This window comes from Corvus kubaryi, unplaced genomic scaffold, assembly GCF_017639235.1.
Source record: "Corvus kubaryi isolate FWS band 111438036 unplaced genomic scaffold, C.kubaryi_AGA036_p1.0 37334, whole genome shotgun sequence".
Taxonomy (NCBI): domain Eukaryota; kingdom Metazoa; phylum Chordata; class Aves; order Passeriformes; family Corvidae; genus Corvus; species Corvus kubaryi.
Window position 1 is genome coordinate 3,526,651 of NW_024581108.1, and position 22,363 is coordinate 3,549,013.

General features: G+C 35.8%; 1 protein-coding gene and 1 long non-coding RNA gene across 7 annotated transcripts in view; one reads left to right on the forward strand and one right to left on the reverse strand.

The window, feature by feature from the left end:
• KCNT2 (potassium sodium-activated channel subfamily T member 2) overlaps positions 1-22,363 on the reverse strand; it is a 115,306-nt gene that overhangs the window by 22,189 nt on the left and 70,754 nt on the right. For 4 of the 6 annotated variants that reach the window (XM_042029893.1, XM_042029894.1, XM_042029890.1 and 1 more), the window contains 10 exons: positions 18,820-18,928; positions 13,404-13,512; positions 11,115-11,171; positions 9,921-10,070; positions 8,564-8,793; positions 7,677-7,893; positions 6,345-6,450; positions 5,943-6,115; positions 4,235-4,306; positions 1,482-1,616 (listed from right to left, as the gene is read on the reverse strand). In XM_042029893.1, the coding sequence (XP_041885827.1) occupies positions 1,482-1,616; positions 4,235-4,306; positions 5,943-6,115; positions 6,345-6,450; positions 7,677-7,893; positions 8,564-8,793; positions 9,921-10,070; positions 11,115-11,171; positions 13,404-13,512; positions 18,820-18,928 (1,358 nt within the window). The remainder of the gene's footprint in view (positions 1-1,481; positions 1,617-4,234; positions 4,307-5,942; positions 6,116-6,344; positions 6,451-7,676; positions 7,894-8,563; positions 8,794-9,920; positions 10,071-11,114; positions 11,172-13,403; positions 13,513-18,819; positions 18,929-22,363) is intronic. The other 2 variants (XM_042029895.1, XM_042029892.1) reach the window with 1 other exon arrangement.
• Positions 1-22,363, forward strand: part of LOC121665548 — a 57,748-nt gene that overhangs the window by 19,023 nt on the left and 16,362 nt on the right. The gene's annotated exons all lie outside the window — the stretch shown is intronic.

A 22,363-nucleotide genomic window follows, 5' to 3' on the forward strand; every position in this document is an offset into this window, starting at 1 on the left:
TCACTTCGATTGTAAATACGCAGTGTTAATACTGAACCAGACACAGAGTTTATATGTGAGTTAAAGCTGCCATCTAGTTGCAAACATCATGCAAGACAACTGAAGGAGTGTACAGAACATCTAATTGGATACCTACGATATGTAGTTTCCTATTAGGATCTTTTACAAAGTAGAGCACAACTATGGGAAAAAACAATTGGAACGTTGCAAGTTTTATTTTTGATAGAACTCCTTTTTCCATTTGGGGTTAAAATGTATTTCTGAGAAATTGATGTATGTAAAAAACCTCAGTAAGATGCCTTAGCACTGTATGGTTAGGAGTGGATCTGAGTGATGCACAGATAAAGTTCAGTTATAGGTTCAACCCAAATTTCCTGAGTACGAAACACACCTGTGCACGTATCGGGTACCAATTCAGAAACTGACTGTTAGAAAAAGACAGAACTAAAGTTTCTTGTGCATTGTAGATTTTGATTCTTTTGCAGAAATGCAAACAGCATTTAACTGCATTCTCACAGATCTGTGTTTACAAAAAAGCTCCATTGAAATATTTGTATTTTAATGAGCTCAGTTTTCTAAACCACTGAAGGATTCAAAGGACTTTTACTATGCACCTCTCTCCGGTCTTTTGTGGAAGGCTTGACACAGAGGACAAGTAATTGCAATAGAAGCAGTGTTGAATGATACTCAATTTTCTTCCAGGTCTTACTAGAAGGAACACCAGGAAGTGCTAGGCTTAAGCCCCAAATCACGGAGCCAATTTGTAGCTGACTCTGTAGTGTGTTTTGTTTTATGTGAGATTTTTGGGGGGTTTTTACTAAGCAAATGTTTTTCTCTGCTCAAAGTGACACATTTTTTCATACTTACTGAACGAAGATATTTAACACAAAGGCTTTAATGAGGAGAGCTCTCAGAAGGAATAGCAAATCTCAGTGTTCTGCTTTTCAACACAGCCTCCTCAGCCTCTTTACTAGACTGATCATTTTATACTCTCATGATTCTTACCATGTTCCTGTCATTTGTAATGTTGCATATATATAAAACCCTAACTTTTGTGCAAAACTAAATATTCAAGGTGTGAACACTTGCTACTAAGTTCATAGTGATGCACTGCTTTCAGCATTACAAGGATCTGCTTTGCATATGGGCTTTAGCATTACTGTGAATTTTCTTTTCTCAACTACCTTTCATCCTAAGTCTTCAAGAGTAACTTTATTTTCCTTCCTGTAAACATGACAGCTACCTTTTTAAATGATCATCCGGTTTTGGGATGCAAAGCATTTCATCTGAGCTTTCAGGAGAATACCTCAGGATTCTAAGTGAATTGCTAAGCAGGGTGGGAAAACATTTGCCTATGTAAGACACAAATTCATGCAAGGGAAAACTTAAGTAGAATAAAAAAAAAAAATTTCTTGGCACAAAAGGTATCAAGTATTTCACAATTAATAAGGATGTGTAGATAGACTGCAAAAATGCCTTACCTGAAGAGGGTTTGCACATTCACAATGGTCTTGGCATCTGCCATGTAGTCTTCCTCGGCACTCATGGTGCTTTCTTTGTCCACCACCACCATATTAGCTGCAAAGGTGACCCCACACCTTAATAAGTCATCTAGGCTTTTGTGAAGAGAAAGAGGGAGAAAGAAACAAGCAACTTAAATATGGAACACTTGAAAGATTAGCCATGGCTGGCATCTGCAGATCAGCTACATATCGTAACTTCTAATACAATCAAGGATAACATCTCAATTAATTGGTAGAATAGAATACAGAATCTACTTCAGTAGGTTGTTACAGTCCCTCTCTTTTTGTTAATGATAAATCTATATATATTTTTTTTTTTAATAAGCCTTTAGCAGTTACTTGGGAAGACTTTGGCCTTATCCACTGCAACAAATTGCTCCATTGCAGTTACTTCTGACAATAGAAAAACCCAAATAACTGCTCTGAGTTGCTCTTTCCTACAGTTTTATTTTGGCTTCAAAATGTTAATAAATGAGTTGGAGTGTTCTCAGGATGCTTTTGGGAGCAGCTGCAGAGCAGCAGAACTTTGTGCACAGCTGGACACTGTTTGTGTGAAGCCCAACCACAGAAAACACTCACAGACAGCTGAGTTACAGTTTTCATCATGCCTTGCACCTTTGTCTCCAAAATGAAGCATGTTTCATCTGTTTTAACAACAGCGTTTTCTACAGACCCCAAGCACTTTCTGACAAACATGGTGGGTTTTTTTAACAACTTATTTTGGAAGAATATATATCATTATTTTTGAACCTGTGCAATATCACTGATGGTTGTCTACAGCAAAAGAAGAACTGATTTTATATGATCTATGCCAACAACTGTAGTGTACAAGTCCAAACTTTTTTCTGAGTAATTTGTATGTCTGCTTTTTCAGACTTTCAGTTGATCTCTGAAAATAGCAGCCTATTCTGAAATATCCAGATTTTTTGCATTTCAGTGTTTCATAAGCTCAACAGCTATTCTTATTTTAGCAGTTACCTTTTGCTGGCTTGTGGAGAATTTGAAAAATGCTAACGTGGAAGTATTATAATTCTAGTTCTCATGTACCTGTAGCTAAAGGTTTCTCAAGATTGACTAGATTTCTGCACAACTGTGAAATCTCTTCAGTTACAGATCTCAAATCTTGTACAGGTACCTACTACTTGACATATTTTGATGAAGTCCCTCTCTGCTCTGAGTTTTGGTAAAGCTGCTCTTCTGTGACCCATCTACTTCTAACAAAAAGAGAATGGTAAATGAGAATCATTGCTTTGGTGGTTTTCTATCTAAGATGATGACATTGCTGGTGACCAAATGAGAAATATTGCAGATACTTGCAGGTAGTAGGTGGTACTTTCGGAACGTGTTTTATACCCCTTTAATGAGAAAAGGAAATGTGCAGGTTTTACAGTGTATTTCTTATCTAGAGCTGATCAGATCTATTAGTTGTATGTGATTTAAAAACGTATTGAGGAAAACACAGGGAATATGTATGAACTATATTTTTTAAAGTACCTAATTAATGAAAATAGGTGTCAAAAAAACCCTCTACAAACTATGGTTGCTTATTGCACCGTGAATTAAAGTGATTTTAGTGTCAGAAAAGATGCAGAAGTTCATGCTGGTATGACTGAACTTTTGAATTCTGAACAATGACTTATTCCAAAGACTACATGCTTCATTTTTTTTAATGCACTCAATTCTAAAAGAACAACGAAACACCATTAGGGAGGGATTTGGTGATTTCCATTTTGAAATAAACTCAGTAAATTTAAACAAAGTTTGATTTTCCACATTAATAAAATAGGTTAAGATCTCAGTTATCAATTACTTTGAATACTTTGAGTATTCCTTCTTGAGTATACATTTAATTGTTCTGTTCTATGAGTTCTTTTTATAACTATTATGGACTTAAGAGTTAAGAAAGTAGTAGATGTTAATAACCTGCAACCCTTTCTTGCTTAAGAGGAAAAAATGTAAAGTGAAAAACGTTTCTGTAGACCCTTTGTAAACCTCACAAGGACCATGGTACCACCAAGGTAAATCTGTAACTGTATCACTATTATAAGCAGGAAGTAAATTTTTTGATTTCTATAGAAGGGATTAATATTATGGACTTGTAGCCCCAATTCAGTATTCACTATGTAGTGAAGCAAATGGTTTTCTTTACATTTACACTCTACACAGAGGAGTTTACTAAAATACTCCTGAGTCCGTGCTCTTCTCTTGTTTCTGCCTGATTTTTACATGAAATTTCTGTTGCTAAACCTGTATCCATAAACATATATTAGCAGAGGTGAAGACAGAAATGTAGGAGTAAGTGATAATTTAAGTAGTGGAAGATGAAGACTGTTGGACACATTCAAGACTGTTTGCATTCTGTAGCTATCTTTACAAAACCTGAGTCATTGACTTCCAACGAGTTATAACTCAGTACAGACTGACACTAGAATCAGGGCTATAATCTGTTCATCTCTTGAAATATATGAACTCACCTAAATAACAGTTAATCTTATGGTTTTGAAGATATTAACTTGTGCTCCCTGTCATGCTTTCCACTAATGAGATCCTTTATAAATGAGAAATTTGAAATCCCAAATTACAGCACACAGACTACGCATGCAAAAAGCTCATCTCCAGCTACAACACGCACACTAAAACATGCAGTGACAATACACACAACAAACCACTGAGACTACAAAGTTAAGTTTTCTAACAGTTATTTCACCTACTTGTCGATAGAGCCCACCATGTAGTAAACCATTGGAAACCAACAGATTGCATCCAGAAAATGCATATCTGGCCTGAGCAGCAGACGGAATTACAAAATGAAACACAGTATCACAACAGCAGCATCTCTTCTAAAATATTTCAATCAACTGGTACTTTGGGGTTTTCTTAAAAAAATAACTTTTTTAAACTTTGGCATTGCAATATCAGTTTAAGCAGGGGATAGGTTTTCAGAAAGCTGTGAATCAACAGTTTGCTGTGATCATAAAGAATGATCAGAATTAACATGCTTATATTAATAAATGCACCTCTAAAATCAGAAATGTTATGGCACAGGACAATTCCAAATATCAGAATGAATGAGTGATGTCAAGGACACACTACCAAGTTATACTCCAGTGTATGCCTTAGGAGGACTTAAAATAAGCATCAAGAATTCTTAATTAAAATGTGGAAATCGAATCATCACTTGGGTTTTGTGACACATACTGCTTTTCAAGCCTACTCCCTTTCAGAGGAGTCACTGCAAACGCTGCATAGAGGGAGACAACACTAAGGGTGTTGGTTTAATTAGCAAGCAGAGCTTTTACTTCACATTAATCAATCAAAAGTGGGTTTAGCCATGAAGTGTCACAACAGCATTGCAATGTGTGAAGTAGGGCACTGTGCTGACAAAAAAAGCTGGCGCTAGAGGGCCCCATGTGCCCATGGCTTTGCTCTCGCACTGCCAGTGGAAGCGATTCAGCCTCACTTAGGCTTCTCAATTTGTGTAGTTCACTGTATACCATGGTACCTACATTAAAACCTTCTGTTGTGCAGGCACAGGTGACTAAGGAGCTGCCTGAGGCAAAGTGGGACACTTCACAGCAGGCCTTTGTAGAAAAAAAATCACTTAAACTGGAACAGATCTACGTAAAAGGAAGTGTCAGCCCTGGAATCACAACCTACAAGACATTTTTGCTTTCTTAGCTTGTTCTACTTTTCTGTGTACAGTTAACCTCTGTTTCTGTCTTCAAACTGTGATTTTAAGTAGCTGAGCTGTACCAAAGTTTTGCAAGAAAAAAAAAACCTAGTTCATGATCAGATTATAAATGAACCAGTATTGACAGGGACAAATTTGTCTGAAATTTTAAAAGGAAGAAATGGAAAAATCCCAGCCATCAGCAGACAGATATAAAAGTAACAACAATACTGCAGGTTTTAATTTTCACCCATGGCTTTAAATAATTTTAGACTAAGTGTGTCTGTGGGTGTCCTCTTGGTTTAAAGAACTGTTTATCTTTGAGTGTAGAGTTATTAAAAATATCCCTAACTGGTCCAGGCCAGTAAGTGCATTGTGTTAAGTAGGTTAGTGCTGTCACATAGCTGTGAAACTGTTACACAGCTTGCTTTTTACAGTGTTTATTAAGTTACTTAATTTTAGCAGTAGCATTCACAATTTTGGGGGTAATTTTAAGAAAAACTTAGCTGAAACATTGGCACGAAGAATAAGGACATTTAAGTTTACTACGGCCATTTACAGTCAGTAAAAGGTCAATTTTGTATAAGACAGTGACCATAGGGTATGATTTTTGTCACTAACTTTTCTCAAAGATAAGTGTGCCATAATGTTTTTGATTTTCAGCTGGCCATGTGAAAAGTGGTCATCTATTGAAGTAATGGTAAAATGAGTTTAAAACTTAGCAGAGGGGGTAACAAAAGTCTCCTTACGGATTATCGAGCAGTAATACAATGGGGTTTAGTTCTTTCTTTGGTCGGTAATAAGCTCTGAGTGGGACAATAAAGTTATATAAGCCATTTCCAGCAGTTTCTGCTGCAACTATAATCAATTTATTTTTGAATCCGTAGGCTTTGGCATCTTCATAGTAGTTATGCTGGCACCCCTAAAATCAAAGTAAGAAACAAGTTCAGTGCATGTGAATACTGCATCAGATGACCCAATACAGACGTGGTTAGACATAAACACTTGGTGAGGAAAAGGAGGAAAAAATATAATATTATAGCAAATGCTGCACAGACTTCATCTCTAAGGAGAAATCAGAATTTAGCTCTACTCAAATGCAACAGACAAATGAGAATGCAGGGTTATCCAGTAACAGAAACTCCCTTTACCTTATCTAGTCTTAGACAACAGAAGGGGACTTTTTCATGCAGAAGATGACAAAAGGTGGGAGAACTTCCAATATAAGGAGAGTAAGGAGGATAGCCTTTGGCATACCTAAAATAGAAAAAAAACATTTTTCAGTACAGCACATTACCAAAACACAGGTGACTACACAAGTATTTTATGGGATGTTTATACATATGTCCAGGTTTTAGAGTCAAGTACACAAAATGAACTATGTTTAATAGAGGTCAAACGAATGTCTTTTGCAGCCAATTCAATAGAACTTAGTGAAAGCTGCCATGCTTTCGAGGACTGAAGGAATTTTGCATGGGTTTTTGAAAACAGTCTGTTGTATCATAGTGTGCTGTCATAGTGTTTTGAACTGGAAACTTTTAAGTTTAAAAAGGAAGGAAAGAAAATAGAAATAATTGTACTTCTGCTCTTCCTTCTCCAATTTTTTTTCAAACACTTACCAAAAATGAGTGAAGTCATTACCTTTTTGCTTTAATAACATACTTTCAAAATGGCTGAAATAAATTGTAAATGGCAAATCCTCTACCCAATGAGATAAAATTTCTAATTGACCTTAGTTTTTTTTTTTTTACAAGAGGCCTTTTAAATCCTGGTGTTTCAGTCTGCACATTTAAGATAACTTATCCTATTAATTTTTTCTCTGGAGTTTGACAGTCTTCCCTGGGGTGTCTCATGCTTGTCACTGGTGGAGATGGGAAACTCTGCTGGTTTAATTGTGTGTTTCAGTTTTAACACCCCTGTCAGCAATCCCAATAAATATAATTGCTCATCTGCACAGCAGGATTGAATCTTCTGGGTTTATCTGAATAATGCATCATTACTTTCAGTAACACACTAACAAGCATTTTGAATTAGATGTGATCATTTTGTCCCATACTGCTTTTTTGTCATTTCTGCATTTTGAAATCACACATCCAGCCCCAGCACTCAAAAAAGCCTGTTGGATATCTGATTATCACTGCAGTCTCATGACAGGTGTACTTATCTGTTTACAACTTTGTTGAGTGCTGACTTAGTAATTACAGAAAGTAAAAAAAAGGCATAAAGTAGGCTATGAATGGATTGCAATACATCACTACAGCTTTTTTAACTGCAAGAAGAAAATTTCTGGCAAATGGAAGAGTTAATCTGTCATAGGCTTATAGCATTCTGCTAGCATTTCCTAGAAGGGAATAATTCCATAACTGTGCTTCATGGGACTTGCTTCCTACAAGTCCTCAGACTGATCTGCATGTCAAAAAAGATTATTGATGCTTTTTATATAGTATTAACTTTTCACGTTATTTTACATGTACTATACGTACTCTAAGCCTGCAGAGACTTCGTCATCCGATGGAGTGGTTTCATCCTCTGACTGGTCACTGAGCAGGTCACACGTGTGAAGGGAGGAGGAGTCTGCAACCTCCAGCACTGGGGCTATGCTGGGCCTCCTGCCCTCCTTGCCCCCCTCGGCAGGAAGGGCCAGGGTGGCCCCGCTGGGCCCGCGGCACCCCGTGTCCTGTAAATCGATGGCCACGGTCCCTAAGGGTAAGGGAAAACATTTCCTCAGTGTGCTGCTTAGAACATTCTAATGAGATTCCTGTAATTAGTGGGGATTCCCTGACTGCATGGCAAAGGACTGACAGCAACACTATGCTAATTGCGTTTATTCCGTTAAAATAAAACAAATATTTAAACTGTACTCGAGGAAAGGAGCACTTTTCCTGACAATTAGTCTATGTCTTCTTGTTAACTACCTCTTTAAAATCATACCTTATATAATGAGTCCATATTTATATGCATCCACAACCTGCAGATTTTACTAAATGGTGTTTTTTAAATTAAAGAAGCTCAAGAAAACTTCTTACAATCAATCAGGTATGAATGCCAAAGACGTACTCGTGATCTACCCAGTTGTTTTGCTTTGCATACACTTCACTGTTACTTTTTTATACCAGTCTTAAGTAGTTTAATTCCACATTGTCAAGTAAAAGAAAAAGAGATCCCAATTCCATTTGTTTGGGTTTTTTGTTGTTGGTTTGTCTGTGGCGTTTTTTTTTTTTTAATATCAAGGAAAATGTTAAAAGTTTTTATAATAATTCTTTCTATACATGATTATAGTTTCTTAAAATTTTAGGAAGTTGCTTTAAAATGTACTACTCATTAGATAGGAATATGTTGTGATGTAATTTTTTATTCTTTTTTTACTTACCCATGCTGGCAATTATACTGTGTACTGGTAACCTAGAAGCTCCATGATAAGATAATTTTGATTCATGATTTTGTCTATGCTTTTCTTGCTTCTTAAAAGCAGAATTCTCTTCTTTGGTGATATTTATATAAAAGCATATATCTGTAGAACTCATGATATATCGAGGACCTGGATTCAGCAAAATGTTTTTGTTATCTTCCTTTCTAACACCAATCAGACAGACTCCAAACCTTAATTAGAAAAGGAAAGGCATGGTTCACTTTGCACAGTCCTGCAAACACCAGAATTTCCATTGTCAAAACTGAACCTCAGGTGTATTTTTATTCTTTGCACATTGTGAACATTTGCAGCTTTCTGGATGACAAAGATGTTTGAAAAATGTTTTCTGCTAAATAGGCCAAGTCAAATCAAGCAGTTTTTCTGAGCTCATGAATTCCTAGGCAATTGAGTGGTTCTTGTAATGCCCATAATATTCTCCTAATGTTGTTCTAGTTGATTTTTTCTGTCAGATGAATAGTCATTTTTGGGAAAATATTGGTAGAAAAATGGATACATGATATGAAAAATTATTAATCATGTTAAATTGTTCCATTATTTATAAGTAATGGAAACCATTTTCATAATTCATTTTTTAAATTTCACAATTCACTCTTAGAAATGTATTTGATTAGTGATAGAAAATAAGGAATTACAGCAAAAAAACCTCTTTCTCTCCTTGATTAAATATGAGAATAAACCCAGCGTTTAGGGTTTGAGAAATGCTTATTTTATCAAATATATACAAACACACATGATTGGTGTTTAATTTGTATGTTCATCTCACAGAGCACTGGATACGTGATGCATCATCTGCACTTTAAAGCAGGTATGTTATCATCTAACAGAAAGAAGAGTTTGATGTTTGAACAATCAGCAGAATGTGCTATGTGCCACTTTTAAATCGTACATTTTCCATAAAATTAACATGCCACAAAGGAAGCCAGATTTCCAGCTGAGTCTTAAATAAATAAAAACCTCACACCCTCCCACCCATTCTTTTCTAGATTATTTTGGACTTGGGAAAGGATTGGTATTCTAGGAAAACCCCTCTAAGGTGCCTTTTTTTTTCTTGTTGTCCAGCTCATCATTTATATCCTTTACATCCTATTCTCTTAGACTGAGGTGGGCTGTACAGAACAAACATAAGCTTTTACCTGACCAGCTCTGACTCAGAGAAACCTCCATATTAGAGGTCAGATATTTAAATGCAGAAACAGAGTAGCGTGTACTACTGTGCCTTTAGTGCAAAGCTACGTTGCAGGCAAAACAAGTAATTATTTCTTTGAACTTTTCATGGTCGATAGGAAAATAAACATACTTTTTATGTGCATGGAAAGAAGCATATGTGAAGCTCTTCCCTTCATACTCAGCAAAAAAAGTACTTTCTTCCAGGTTAATGTGATACACTTCGTTACCAGAGCATCTGCCATACATTTTCTGCCATTGTTCTGGTGATTGCTGACTCTCCCTGAAACATAAAGAGAATAATTTAACACTTAATGTAAAACTCTTATTAATCAGAATGGTATTTCTTGTCAATAGAAACTACAAATGTCTATTGAAAATGTCCTATGGGCTAATCTGAAAGAAATATTTGAGGTTAAATCTTGGTAATATTGTAAGTACAGAGATTATTTTAATGTATTAAAGAGCATTTTCTGCTAAGTAATAGACATATAAGAGTATGTGCTTTAGTATCAGGAGAGAGATGGGTCAATTAGTTTAAATTCACACCATAATAAGTAGATCCATGGCAATTTGAGGATGACAGGTAAAACCAGCAGCATGCTCTTTCTATTCATAGACAGTTTCTTCACATGCTTAGTGGCAGACTCCGGTTCCTCCCTGAATATCATTAATGACAACTTATGTAGGAAAGAATCATTTTTCTTTGGTCATTTTATCTGTAGAAGAGATTTTTCTGCATTTGCTTATCAGTGATCTTTACCCTCTGGGTATTTTTGGTTCCTGTGTCTTGCAGACTATTCACAAACACATAACTCCTTTTCTCTAGTGCAAGAAAATAAATGACAAAGCAGATCATCCTTTACTCTGTGCAGCTGCTGCCCTTAATGCAAACAGTTTAGTGGAAATGTTCCAAACCTCAGCAACCCCAAAACTTGTAGCCCTGGAGCTCCTGGGAACTTCTTTATTAAGTTTCATGTGGAAAGAAGGTTCTGCCTGCCTGAGTTTTCACTGGAGATAACTGATGTATATGCACACATATGTGCAGATAGGTCACAAAACTGACAAGTGTTTTCTGTGTTTTGCCACTTGAGTGAAGATCTCAAGATATTGGGACATGCTCCTTTATGCTCATTTATACATTTTCAATATCTTAACACAATTTCTATTTTTCTTCAGTTTACCATGTTTCTCCACCCTCCTCAGGAAAACATTTTCTTTCAAGACAGAAATAAGTAAACCATTTTTGTTGCACCAGTCCAACCAGTGTACTAGGTATAGAACAATGTAATTTCAGAACATTTTTCCCCCAAAATAAAATGGTCACCTGTTTAATGTCTGCTTGGTTCCAGTGAGTTGTCTGAAAGCTTCCCATGGGGCTGTACTGTAAAGATCACATTAACTTCAAGTCAGAAAGGTTATTTTCTTCCAATATTTTGTATTGTCAAACAAACCCTAATAGAGTTGTATTACTATTTTAGATAATCAGATAACAGTTAAACATAAATATTAAGATTAATAATTAAGATCAATAATGAGATTATAAGTAAGATTTGGGGTAGAATTTTGATGTCTTACACACCAAAGTTTTGAATTCCATGAACAGCTGAGAAGACAAAAGGATTATTTACACCTCCTTAACAGGTATTTAAAACTTGAGTCCCACATAAGGTTTAAAGCAGATGTTAATAGCAAACACAATAATGACAGGATAATTAAACAGGAACTAATGTAAAGGAAAGCAGTTCATTAGTAACATGGGAAATCTATTGAACAAATTATTTACATTCTTTTCATAATTTTCTATATTGTGTATATCTAATTTAGTATTTCTTTGGTTTATAAATACAGGTATAGTTAAAATTTTTATTTGTAGTTTAAATAATCTGCTTTCACCTCAAGTGAAAAGCAAACTTAGCCAAAACTCAACTGCTCATATGACTTCATCTTTCATATGTATAAATGAAGGTAATTTAATCTCTTTTGACAATTAGTAGTTAATTTACCTCTTGTTCAACAACAAAAAAAATCTAGAAAAGCCAAAAAAACCCCTCCGAAATATAAATTAGTCAAATCCAAAGCAGTTTTATGTCTGCAGTACAAGGACAAATGCCCTTATTTTGGAGTCTATCTGAGAATAAATGCTCTGAAGAGTGCTGACTACAGTAGATAAATAATAACTAGACATTTTCAATTTTTCAGTCTTTCTGTATAAATACAGGAGAGTATTCTTACATTAACATACATTGTACATTCTTACAGAAACACATGTTACTTAATCCTTCTGGATTCAAAGTAATGCTACAACTATTTGTGCAAAAACTTGGGGTTTTTTGCTCCTAGTATCCAATGACCAGAGTAGAAAACAGTTACTTTTATTATCCTGGTTACATCTATTAATTCTGATTACAAAAGAAATCTTAAGCACTTTGAATTCTGTGACAGGTACTTTGCATCATAGTTGGGAATTTGTAAACGATCAATATGACTGTATTAAAAAATGAAATGCTGAAGTTCCTAAGTACAGCAGAAAACATTTCCCTTTTGTGTGTTTGCTTTTGTGCTGATGCAAAATTCTCTAGCAGCTGCTAGGAACACTGCTCTTCTTTTATGTGCATGTAACATGAAATAACTGGGAAAGGTTCTGTATTCTGTGCATGTCACAGAATGAAAGGTAGGCAGGTAAAAAATGTATTTCACCATGGTGCTCAGCAGGTATCAAAACAATGTTTTGTTGCCTTCTTATTAGGATATTCTAGTGCAGACAATGCCATTAAAATCTTGACATTTGCTGTTCTTAGTAGTAAAAGTTCTAGGAAGAATTTCTGTTTTCCCCATTCTGGGCAAAGGGGAATACTAGAAATGTCATACAGAAGGTTACTAACACTGCTTATAAATAAATATATATGTACTGGGTTCATGGTTACTTGAAAAAAAAAAAAATCAGTGTTTTTACAAGACTTGTGTATGGTATATGCAGCCATTCCATTTCTACAGATGGATTTTGGGATTTATTCCTTTATGCATCTGTGTGCCCACAACATTTTAATCAAGAATACCTTATTATTCTAAGAATACAGCATAACAGAGATACACCAGATGTGGTAAAATTATTTTAGTGAATTCAGAGTTCTACTGTTCTGCAGAGGCACCATAATTCTGCACCCCTTCCAGCCACGCAGTCATGTTAAAAATCGTGTCTGTTTGTTTGCCTCTAAATGTGCAGGCACAGAAGAGCAAATACTATATGTTATCAAAAAAACATTTTTTGAGTTCATTGAAACAGATCTTCAAATTAACATATTAAATTAGGTATTCTTAGGACTTGTTAGTGCTCTTAAGTAGAACTTTGTGATAGATCTACAATTCCATCTACTTTCATATTGTGGAAGTGGCACAACAGCATGCAACTTTAAATACTGGGGGGAAGGGGTGTTCTCTTCAAAATTATACTGCTTTGAGTAAGGGATTTTGATGCTTTTATTGTGCAGAAAGTTGAATTTTCTTTTTTAAAACTGTAGTTGTGTGGGAATTCAGGGTAAGCCGCTTTCCAAAGAATATCAGCTATGACTTTTCCAAGTTGTTTTGGGGTTTTTTTATGGAAGTATATACTTACTGTCCCCTAGATGTATGAACCAGCAGAGTGATTAATGTAGAAGTAGCTGGGCATATACAGTTTAGAGCTAGCATAGCATATTTGAATTCCTCTTCACACACAACGTGATCTGCAGGGAAAAAAAGGATATAAATTGTTTTACAAAAATACTTTCAACTGAACAGAATTACCACTTCCTTGTCTAGGGAAACGGTGAAGATGCATCAATCAAAATTTGGTCCAAGATCTTAATCTTGTGCTTGAACCTTGGAAATCAGCTGGATATGATTTTCCCTATCTATGCTGTCTAAAATGGATGGCTACTGTTCTAAATCCAGATCACAGATAAATGGTCTCCAGTGCTTGCTGATGGCATGAAAAGGAAATAGAAATTATTCTTTAATGTGATTCACATATACCTGTGACAGTATTGAAATGGCTATAAAAAGGGACAAGCACAAAACTTGTAACTTCTTGTCAGTGTAGAAACATAAAGTCAGATAGGTTTTGTAAAATCATGAAGGCATTTAATACTAAGTCAGTTTTTTCCCCTCTGAATTTAGTATTTGGTTCTTTCAATGGGAACAGAATTTGCTTCTGATCAGAAGGAATATTACAAGTAGTACAGCTGCTGATCAAAACACAGGCCACATGAAAATTGCTGAGTAAAGGCAGGCAAATTACCTCCCCACCCAGATCTGAACTGTGTACATCTGCTGCTGGTTTCAGCAGTGTCACTGAAATCCTTAAAACCACCTTGCCTCTCTAAGTGGCTTTCCTGACAGAATATATAGTATAGCTATAAGCATGACATTTACTGAAAATAAAAGTGAAGGCATATTTTGTATGCCTTCTCTGTTCCATTTATTTTGAAATATCTAGAAGCTTTTCAGCAACAGAATCATTTACTACTGAATGGAGAAATTAATTCTCCCGTTTTCTGAAGATCAGGGCCTATTTAAATGTCATAGGGAAGGGATGAATTTAGTTATATAAAGACACTGTCAAATATAGAACAAAATTAGATTTCTCCTCCTGTAAATATATTTCAGCTATAGCAATTAAATATTTCCTGCAGAAAATATTTCAGATAGAAATATGTTCTTTTAGATGACCATATGCCATTAATAAACCTACTTGAATATCAAACCAGAGATTTTGAGAGGGTAAGGCATAGACTACTGCCTGAATGGAATATCTGCAGTCCATTACCATTAGTCAGATGGCAAAGATTTATGAAAGTGAATACCAACTTCCTGACACTGAAAGAGAATTCTCCCTATTTTTTAATTTGTGTAGGATTTTGCCGAATAACCTCCCCTTTTTTTTTTTGTTTGGAATGTTGTCACATTTTAGTGAAACATTTTAAAAATATGAGAAAAAAATACACAGGGTAATGGGGGCAATGGCTTCATCATCTGTTATTTCAGAATTTGTACTTGAACCCAGTTGTACATGCTGACCTAAATAAATAGAAATGGAAGTTAATCAATCACGGATGGCACAATGCAGATGAAAACTGAAATTTAAATCCTCCAGATGCACTCTACTCTCTAACATATATGGGGAACTTTTTTGGCAGATGTTTATATAAAATATTATGTTACCAAAGAATATAGCACACAGCAAACAGAGATTGCTGTCCTACATCAGCCTCTTAATTGTGCCTCTGTTGCCAAGTGTTTTACATCAGGAGCCTTGGAGCTGGACTTGCAGGACTACTTCTGCACCTGTTGGAGACTTTGATCTTCTGCAGTTAAGTTCTTATATTAGACACAGAGCAGATCAAAAATGCCTTGCTCATTTTTCCAGTTATTTGACAGTTTATAGCTTTCCTATAACGTTACTGTGTTTTCTCTCTATGCTCAGGGCTTGTGTTGTGGAGGATTACACAGAACTTTTTCTGCTGCTTCCTTTCTGAAGTGAGCAGGGAGGAAGCTGGATGACAGCTCTCCCACTCCTCAGGTCTGAGACATCAGTCATGTCCCCTGACAGCAGGTACCAGAATCAGCAAATTACTCATTCAGTGTGACAGCAAAGCAGCCCAGGAAACTGCAGTTTATCTTGAAGTGAATATTAAATATGTCAAATCAGCTTCCCAGAAAAAGAAGTATTTTGATTGAGTTTATACTAAAGAAATATTACATTTAGAATTTCCCTAAGTTGCTGTTTCTGTTGAAAATATATTTTGACAGAGGTTTTGTTGCTAAGTCTGTCTCGAATGGGTGTAGTAATGCAGTGGGGTGAGTTATGGTTTCTGTAATGTTACTGACGATAAAACAGACTCAAAATACTGATTTATGCCTGCAGCAGCAGCCATGTGGTAAGAATGACCTAGACCAGGCACAATTATTCTGAGAAACCTTACTTTTGTCAGTTTGATAAGTTAACATGACCACTACCAGATCAGATAGAGAAAAATGCCCATCTGTTACTTCTAGACTATTTTTAGCTGTAATTGGACAAATTAATCATCAGCTGCATTCAATATCCATTTTGGTGAATCTGGACTATATTTCTTTGAAATAAACTACTGAAGGGTTGATGTCAGACTTCAACAATCTGTGCTAATTCATGGGTGCATTTTGAATAAATAGAGAACGTCAAAATGTATTCCCATTTCCTGGAATTGTAATCATGTATAATTTCCAAATATCCAAAGTAAAGGTGAGATATATATCTATATCTGCATCTACATACACATAAAAGTTATAAAAGTTTAAAGTTATAAAAGTTTTAAGTTCAGCTCAGAAAATATTGAATTTAGTAGTCTCTGAATTGCATAAATATATTGCTCTGCTGTGGACAATCTTCACTTTATTTCCCATTTGTGCTGAAATGAAAGGCCAGGAGCTTGCATCAAGGGTACATGGCCTTTTGTAGCCTTGTGTGTATGAAGGAAAAGTGGGAAGATTAAGAATGTAACTGCCAGTATTATTGAAAGAAAAACTGGCCATGTCAAGTCATTTTTGTATTGGAAATTAGTAAGGAGAAATCAAAGCATTTCAGCTTAAGAGATAAGGCAGTTGCCCATCTGATAACTGTCATGTAAAGAATGGCTGTGTATTAAAAGTATTCACAACTTAAACTTGCAAAGGGCTTTGCTGGCACAAACATGCCACTGTAGCAATGTAAGTAGGTTCATATTTTAAACAAAGTAGTTAAAAATGCACTATAAAAAATAACAGAAGGTGCAGGATGCAAGGATGTGTGTCTGGCATCAGGTGGAATCCGGACACCTGACTTTCTGACAGGTCATATGAGCCTGGCCAACATGCGTCCATTCTCTTGCTTTGAGAACAAAAATAACTTCTCATTCTCTCATTAAAGAGCAGAAGGATGTATAAGTCTTGTTTACTGGATAGGAATACATTATAACAATTACTTTTCCTATCTACTGTTTCTGCCTGAGGCAGAAAACCTCCAGGATGCAGAAAACTGCCAGGCAGAAAACCAGGCTTGTCTGTCCTATAGGAAAATGCAGTCAGTGTCTGAATTTCAGGACTGCCTCATGCAATCTAGGAGGACTGGTCAACCTACTATAAGCCGCTGAAAAACTGGGCTTCCAGTGCTTTATACATTTTCAATGTAGTTAAAAGTTAAACTTTAGTTAGGAGGACTACTTGGTTGTATTTCTTCTAAATTCAAAAACTTTATTTTTGACAGCTGTAGTCTCTAAACCTGTGTTTAAAAAAAAAAATCCTATTACTGAGTATTTCAGGTTCATAAAAATGAACAATATTTTTTTGGGAAACCTCCAGAAGAAAGGAGTCATTTTTTTCAAGAAATATCAGATTGAAAAGAAGCTTTTGCATTAAGGCAGTAATAAAGCCTTGAATCATAATAGGAAAAGCACTTAGAAAAATGTTCCGGATGGTTGTGACAAATTTTACTCGTAAACACTCTGGATAGGTCTGTAGTCTGCAGCTCCCCCCGGGTACATGTTTCAGAATGATGAAGTGTTGGATGACATAAATACCAAAGGGAAATCCTCTTAGGAAAATGTATGCCAAAAAATATTGTTCCCATGGCTCCATCAGTGCCTAACCATTTGCAGGAGGTAACATTCACTGGTGATGCTGAAGTTCAACTGAAGGAAATATTACCGAAAGAGGTCTTCTGGGGTTTTTGGTTGCTGGTTTTTTGGGTTTTTTTAAAAATATGGTCCAAATTCTCCAACACTTAGAAGAGACATGAAAAATTGCCTCTGTTTTACAAGCACAGTTATATATAAGCTCCTACAGAGACAAGCCATTAGGAATAATGAAACTCTCTTAAAAGCACAATTCCAAACAACAAATTAACACAGTTTTTGATAAAGAAAAGTGGCCATGGCTAGGGAGCAGGGATTATGTTTGTGCTGGGTGGATTCAAGGGGGAAATGAAAAAGCACCATCATTCTCATCACAGCATGAGCCTTATTCCCTGCTGTGCCATCTCATAGTTTGAGACTACAGTTTTATAACTTCAGAACTGCTACTGATGGGTTTTTTTCTTCTTTCTAACCCAGTGGTAAATTCAGTAGCTCTAAAAATTACAGCTTTAACTGTTGCTCTGGAGCCGTTCTGCACTGGAATTTGCTTTTTCATCACATTCTGGAATGATGGAGGAGACTAATATTTTTCCATAGAGTTGTTTTTATTTTTGCATGAATCAGCAATCTTTTCTTCCTTGGAATATCATTCAAGAAAATTGAATTTTCAAAATTGCAGCTGAAAAGGAAAGGTTCTCTTCTACTTCAGAGATATTTCTCCAAAAGTATTTGTGTGTTTTTGCACATAAGCATATGTATATCTATGTACTTACATATGTGACTGTTTGGATATAGACAGAAAGAAAGAGAAATATATAATGCAGAGAAATAGTTTGTCAAATAAAAGATGGTAATCTCTTATAGGAGTGGATCTTTTTCAGTTTTCTTAACATCATTTTGCATTTTATGCCATGGTTTCTAAGGCACGCATTTTACTGGATATAGAATTAAATTATATGTCTCTTTCCAAAATATTTGCAAGTAATTAAAAGAATGTTTTCCATACCACTTGGAAAAGCCAGTCCAATCAGAAGATTTTTCCTTCAATTGTTTGTTGGATTAAATCTGAACAGATCTTCTCATACACCCCTTAGTAACTATGTTTTAGTAGACAGAAATGGCTTACAGACATGGGTACAGTAAACTGGAGACCTGCCTGGATCTGTAATTCAGGAGTAGTTATACATCAAATAATTCTACTCTCTATATTATATAGCATAAGACTATTAATTCTTAAAAGTGCTTGCAAGTCTTTGCCACTGCTAGGATGTGTATTATTTTACAAAACTGTACTCTTCATCAGTTTCTAAGTAGTAAATATGCCCAGGGCTTCTCACTTTGCTTATGTGTTCGTGAAACAAGCTGTCAAACACTAACTTCGAATGACTGCAATCTTCCACTCACCTGCAAACTTGATGTGGAATTTATTCTCAGGCTTCAGTATCTGAACATACAAGGGACAATTTGGAGCAAAGTCTTTAACTGCCCATGCTCTTAAAATGGTTTGGTGATCCTAGAAGAAAGCGTATGAGGTGGTGACAATGAAATACAAATAACCATGTCAGATTAGAAAAAGAATCTATTATCAGACTGGCTTCATTGAAGAAAACTCCTTTTAAGACCACATAGCACCAGCTGGTGTGGATGTTTATGTGCATGTTATGTAATTACTATTACATATTAATTTCCAGAAATCTTCCACTAATAAGGTATTTTGACCCTCTGCTATCTTTCTGCAAGTGCTAATGATTGTGTCATTTGGAAAGGGGTAGCATTTGGATGTGAAATAATTGTGTGAAAACTTAAGATGGCAGTGATTAGTCATGTCTAATTAATCAAGAATGATGTAGCATAGACATCCTTCCAAAGAGACTCATAATTAAAATAACATTAAATGATGACATCAAGAACTGAGAGTTTTAAATTGTGGATAATTCTAAAAATATCAGTTTAATTAAAAGCAGATCTGAACTTTTGTGGAACTAAAACATTTGCACAACTGATGTCAGGATTTAGCCAACTGCTGACCAAGGATTCCAAGAGATTTTTCAGGCTGTTAGTTTTTGTTCTTGCTACCACGTGGCAAGAATGAGTTACCTGCAGGATGAACACTGCTATCCATAAAAGTCATCTATGTGATAATGCGTTCATACTTTGAATTTTGTGAAGTAAAACTAATTCCAATGTGTCATCCATCAGTTTTTATTTATTTCAAAACCAAAAAGAAATATTTCAGATTTGTATCTAGGAAGCCATGCCTGGATTGAAATGCCTTGCTAGTCATTAAATTGGTGGTATTTAAAGGTAAAATATAAAGAATGATTCATTATGTTTGCAGCATCAGCAGTAAGAGAAGGTTTCAGACTCATGAACACAAGGGAAATCTCTGCCTGGAACAGAGCGTAATTGACATTTTCAAACCATAATATTTTATTATCAATTGAGATGTTAGCAAGTACTTTTTTCTAATAGAAAAACTAGAATGGAGTCATAAGAGGATGGCAAAATATATTATTTCACTTTTTTCTTATTATCAGTTTTATAGATGTAGGATTGCTGTGCCCAGTCAGGAGATTTAAGAGCTTGGGTATAACCTGCTGTAGGTTTTCCTTACATGCAGCCACTTTTTCTTTACTTTTCTATAACATATGGCAATCTACCCTCCTCAGGATTTTGTGTGCTGTTGAGTTTTTTGCTGTTTTGTCTTAAGGTAATGACATGCCAACACAGCTTAGAAGCAGCAAATGACTGGGTAAGGTGCTAGATGGCAGTCACACAAATATGTTACATGCCTAGAAATATAGTTATCTCTATGTTAGATATTTTCTTGCATTTTTTTAATTATTATTTTGTCTAAAAAGCCTGGTTTTATCAGAATGTGCAATAATTGTAAAATATAAGAAGGAAGATTTCATTATAAAATGATTCAAATTACACTATCTTGTTAAAAACTCGAGCAAATCTAGACCCACAGAAATGAGAGTTGTAAAACTAAAAGTATGAACCTCAACTTGAAATATTTCTTAACATTATTGTATAGAAAAGGGAAAGACTTTGAAATTAAAATCTCTTGATGGTTATTTGGCAAATGGGCAGTTTTAACACTGCAAATGCCTTGCTTTCCATTTTCTAGCTCTTCTTTGAACCAGCAGTCCACAAATATGTAATATATGTATATAAAATGGGTGCTTAAATGCCCTAAATAACTTCATAAGATCAACTCAGTGGGTATGTACTGTTAATCTAATAACCTTGTATTATTGTTTCTTTTTTCTCTTTCCACTTGGTATATCCACATGTTTGGGTACAAAAGCTGGTTTTTTGGGTTCCCAAGTTTTTTGCTTAGTTATTCTCCCAAATTCCACTCTGAAGAAGCACTCCAGGGGAGAGAAAGAAAAACACAGGTAGCACCTTAAGTGATTTCTTAGATTCAGTCTCTTCATAGAGTATTGTGGCTCTCTGGTTTAAAAATGTTGCAATTTCTATGCTATATTTTAGTGACTTTAAAAAATGTTCACCTTTCTCCCAGTATGTGGTATAGATGTACACACAACAAACAGAAGTAACTGAAACAAAATTATGCTTCTGTTCCCATTATTAAATAGATGTTTCTTCGGAAGGTGAGTGAAAAAATATATTCTCTTCTGTGTGTGATCTGCAGTCACTGATCAAAAAATTACCACGGATACAAATGGTGATTAATATAGAGGTGATATTTAAATTCATGTATGAAAAGCTGGAAGTTTTAAAGTGGGTGTATTTAAATCATCAGGACTCAAGGAAATGCATTTAATATGTATTTTTAAATAGTTCTGTTAATTGAATTTTTTTCTTGCCACACACAACTTGATAAATCAGTTATATCCTGCTGTGTTTACATTCGTATTGTGATGCCATTCAGGCAGTGTAATTTAGATTACCAGTACAGCAGAGTCACACAATTTGATTAATGAAAGGGGAAAAAAAAGGTGCAAGCTTGAATTGGACCATCTCTGAAATTTCAGAAAGCCTCAGAACAAAGCTGTCAGCAACAGCAGAAGTGTTGTCACTAGAAATTATTAACTAACAAAATAGCAAGCAATGAACAGCCAGGGTTATCCATGGCAAATGAGTAAATCCTCTGCTTGAGGATTGTAGCTGGGGGGATAAAAACCCTCATGGACTTCAAAAAATCACTTGAGTAACAACAGCTGTTCTGGTCAGGAATCTCCTCCTTTTATTTTGACAGCTGTCACATGTAGGACAGGATCCAAGGCGCTTTTAGCAGTTTGTCAGCTTCTCAACAACAGCAGGGTGCAAAATCAGTTGTACTTATAAAGATTGATAATGGGATGACAGCTGCACTTCCTTCAGCCCAGTGACAAACCAGCCTTGAGTACTAACGTGAGGCTGGAGCAGTGTAGGAAATTCAGTACATTTCATTTCACAGCTCTAGGGGGCAGTAAGACAAAAATTTAATTTTTAAAAATGTAAAGATTTTCTACTTGCAGAATAACTAACTGCATTCCCTGTGATGAGGTAATCTGATAGCAAAAAAGAAAACAAGGCAGAGAGGTGACACCTTGTTTAAAAGCTTCAGATCACACTGCCCCTGAGAGTATGATTGTGTCCCGGGGGAAGGTACCAGGAGCGTGTCTCTGGTAGGATGTGCCTGTTTGTGTGCTCCAGGTGCAAAGAGAAATGAGATTTGATCAAAGTCTGTAGTGGCAGCTGAAATGTGCCAGGTACCATTTTGGTGTTTCCTGAGGGCAGAAAGGAGAGAGCCACAGCTGGCCATGGCTCCAGAGCCAAACCTGCACAGTGCTGGCCACAATAGATGAAAGCTCTGGGAGCTCCACGCAGAGCCCACTGCCTGCCCTACAGCACAGTCCAGCAGAGCTGAAAATTGTCTTTTCTTTGCATAAATTCTGAAGCAGTTATGAGCAGAGATGAACAGCTGACGGGTGGT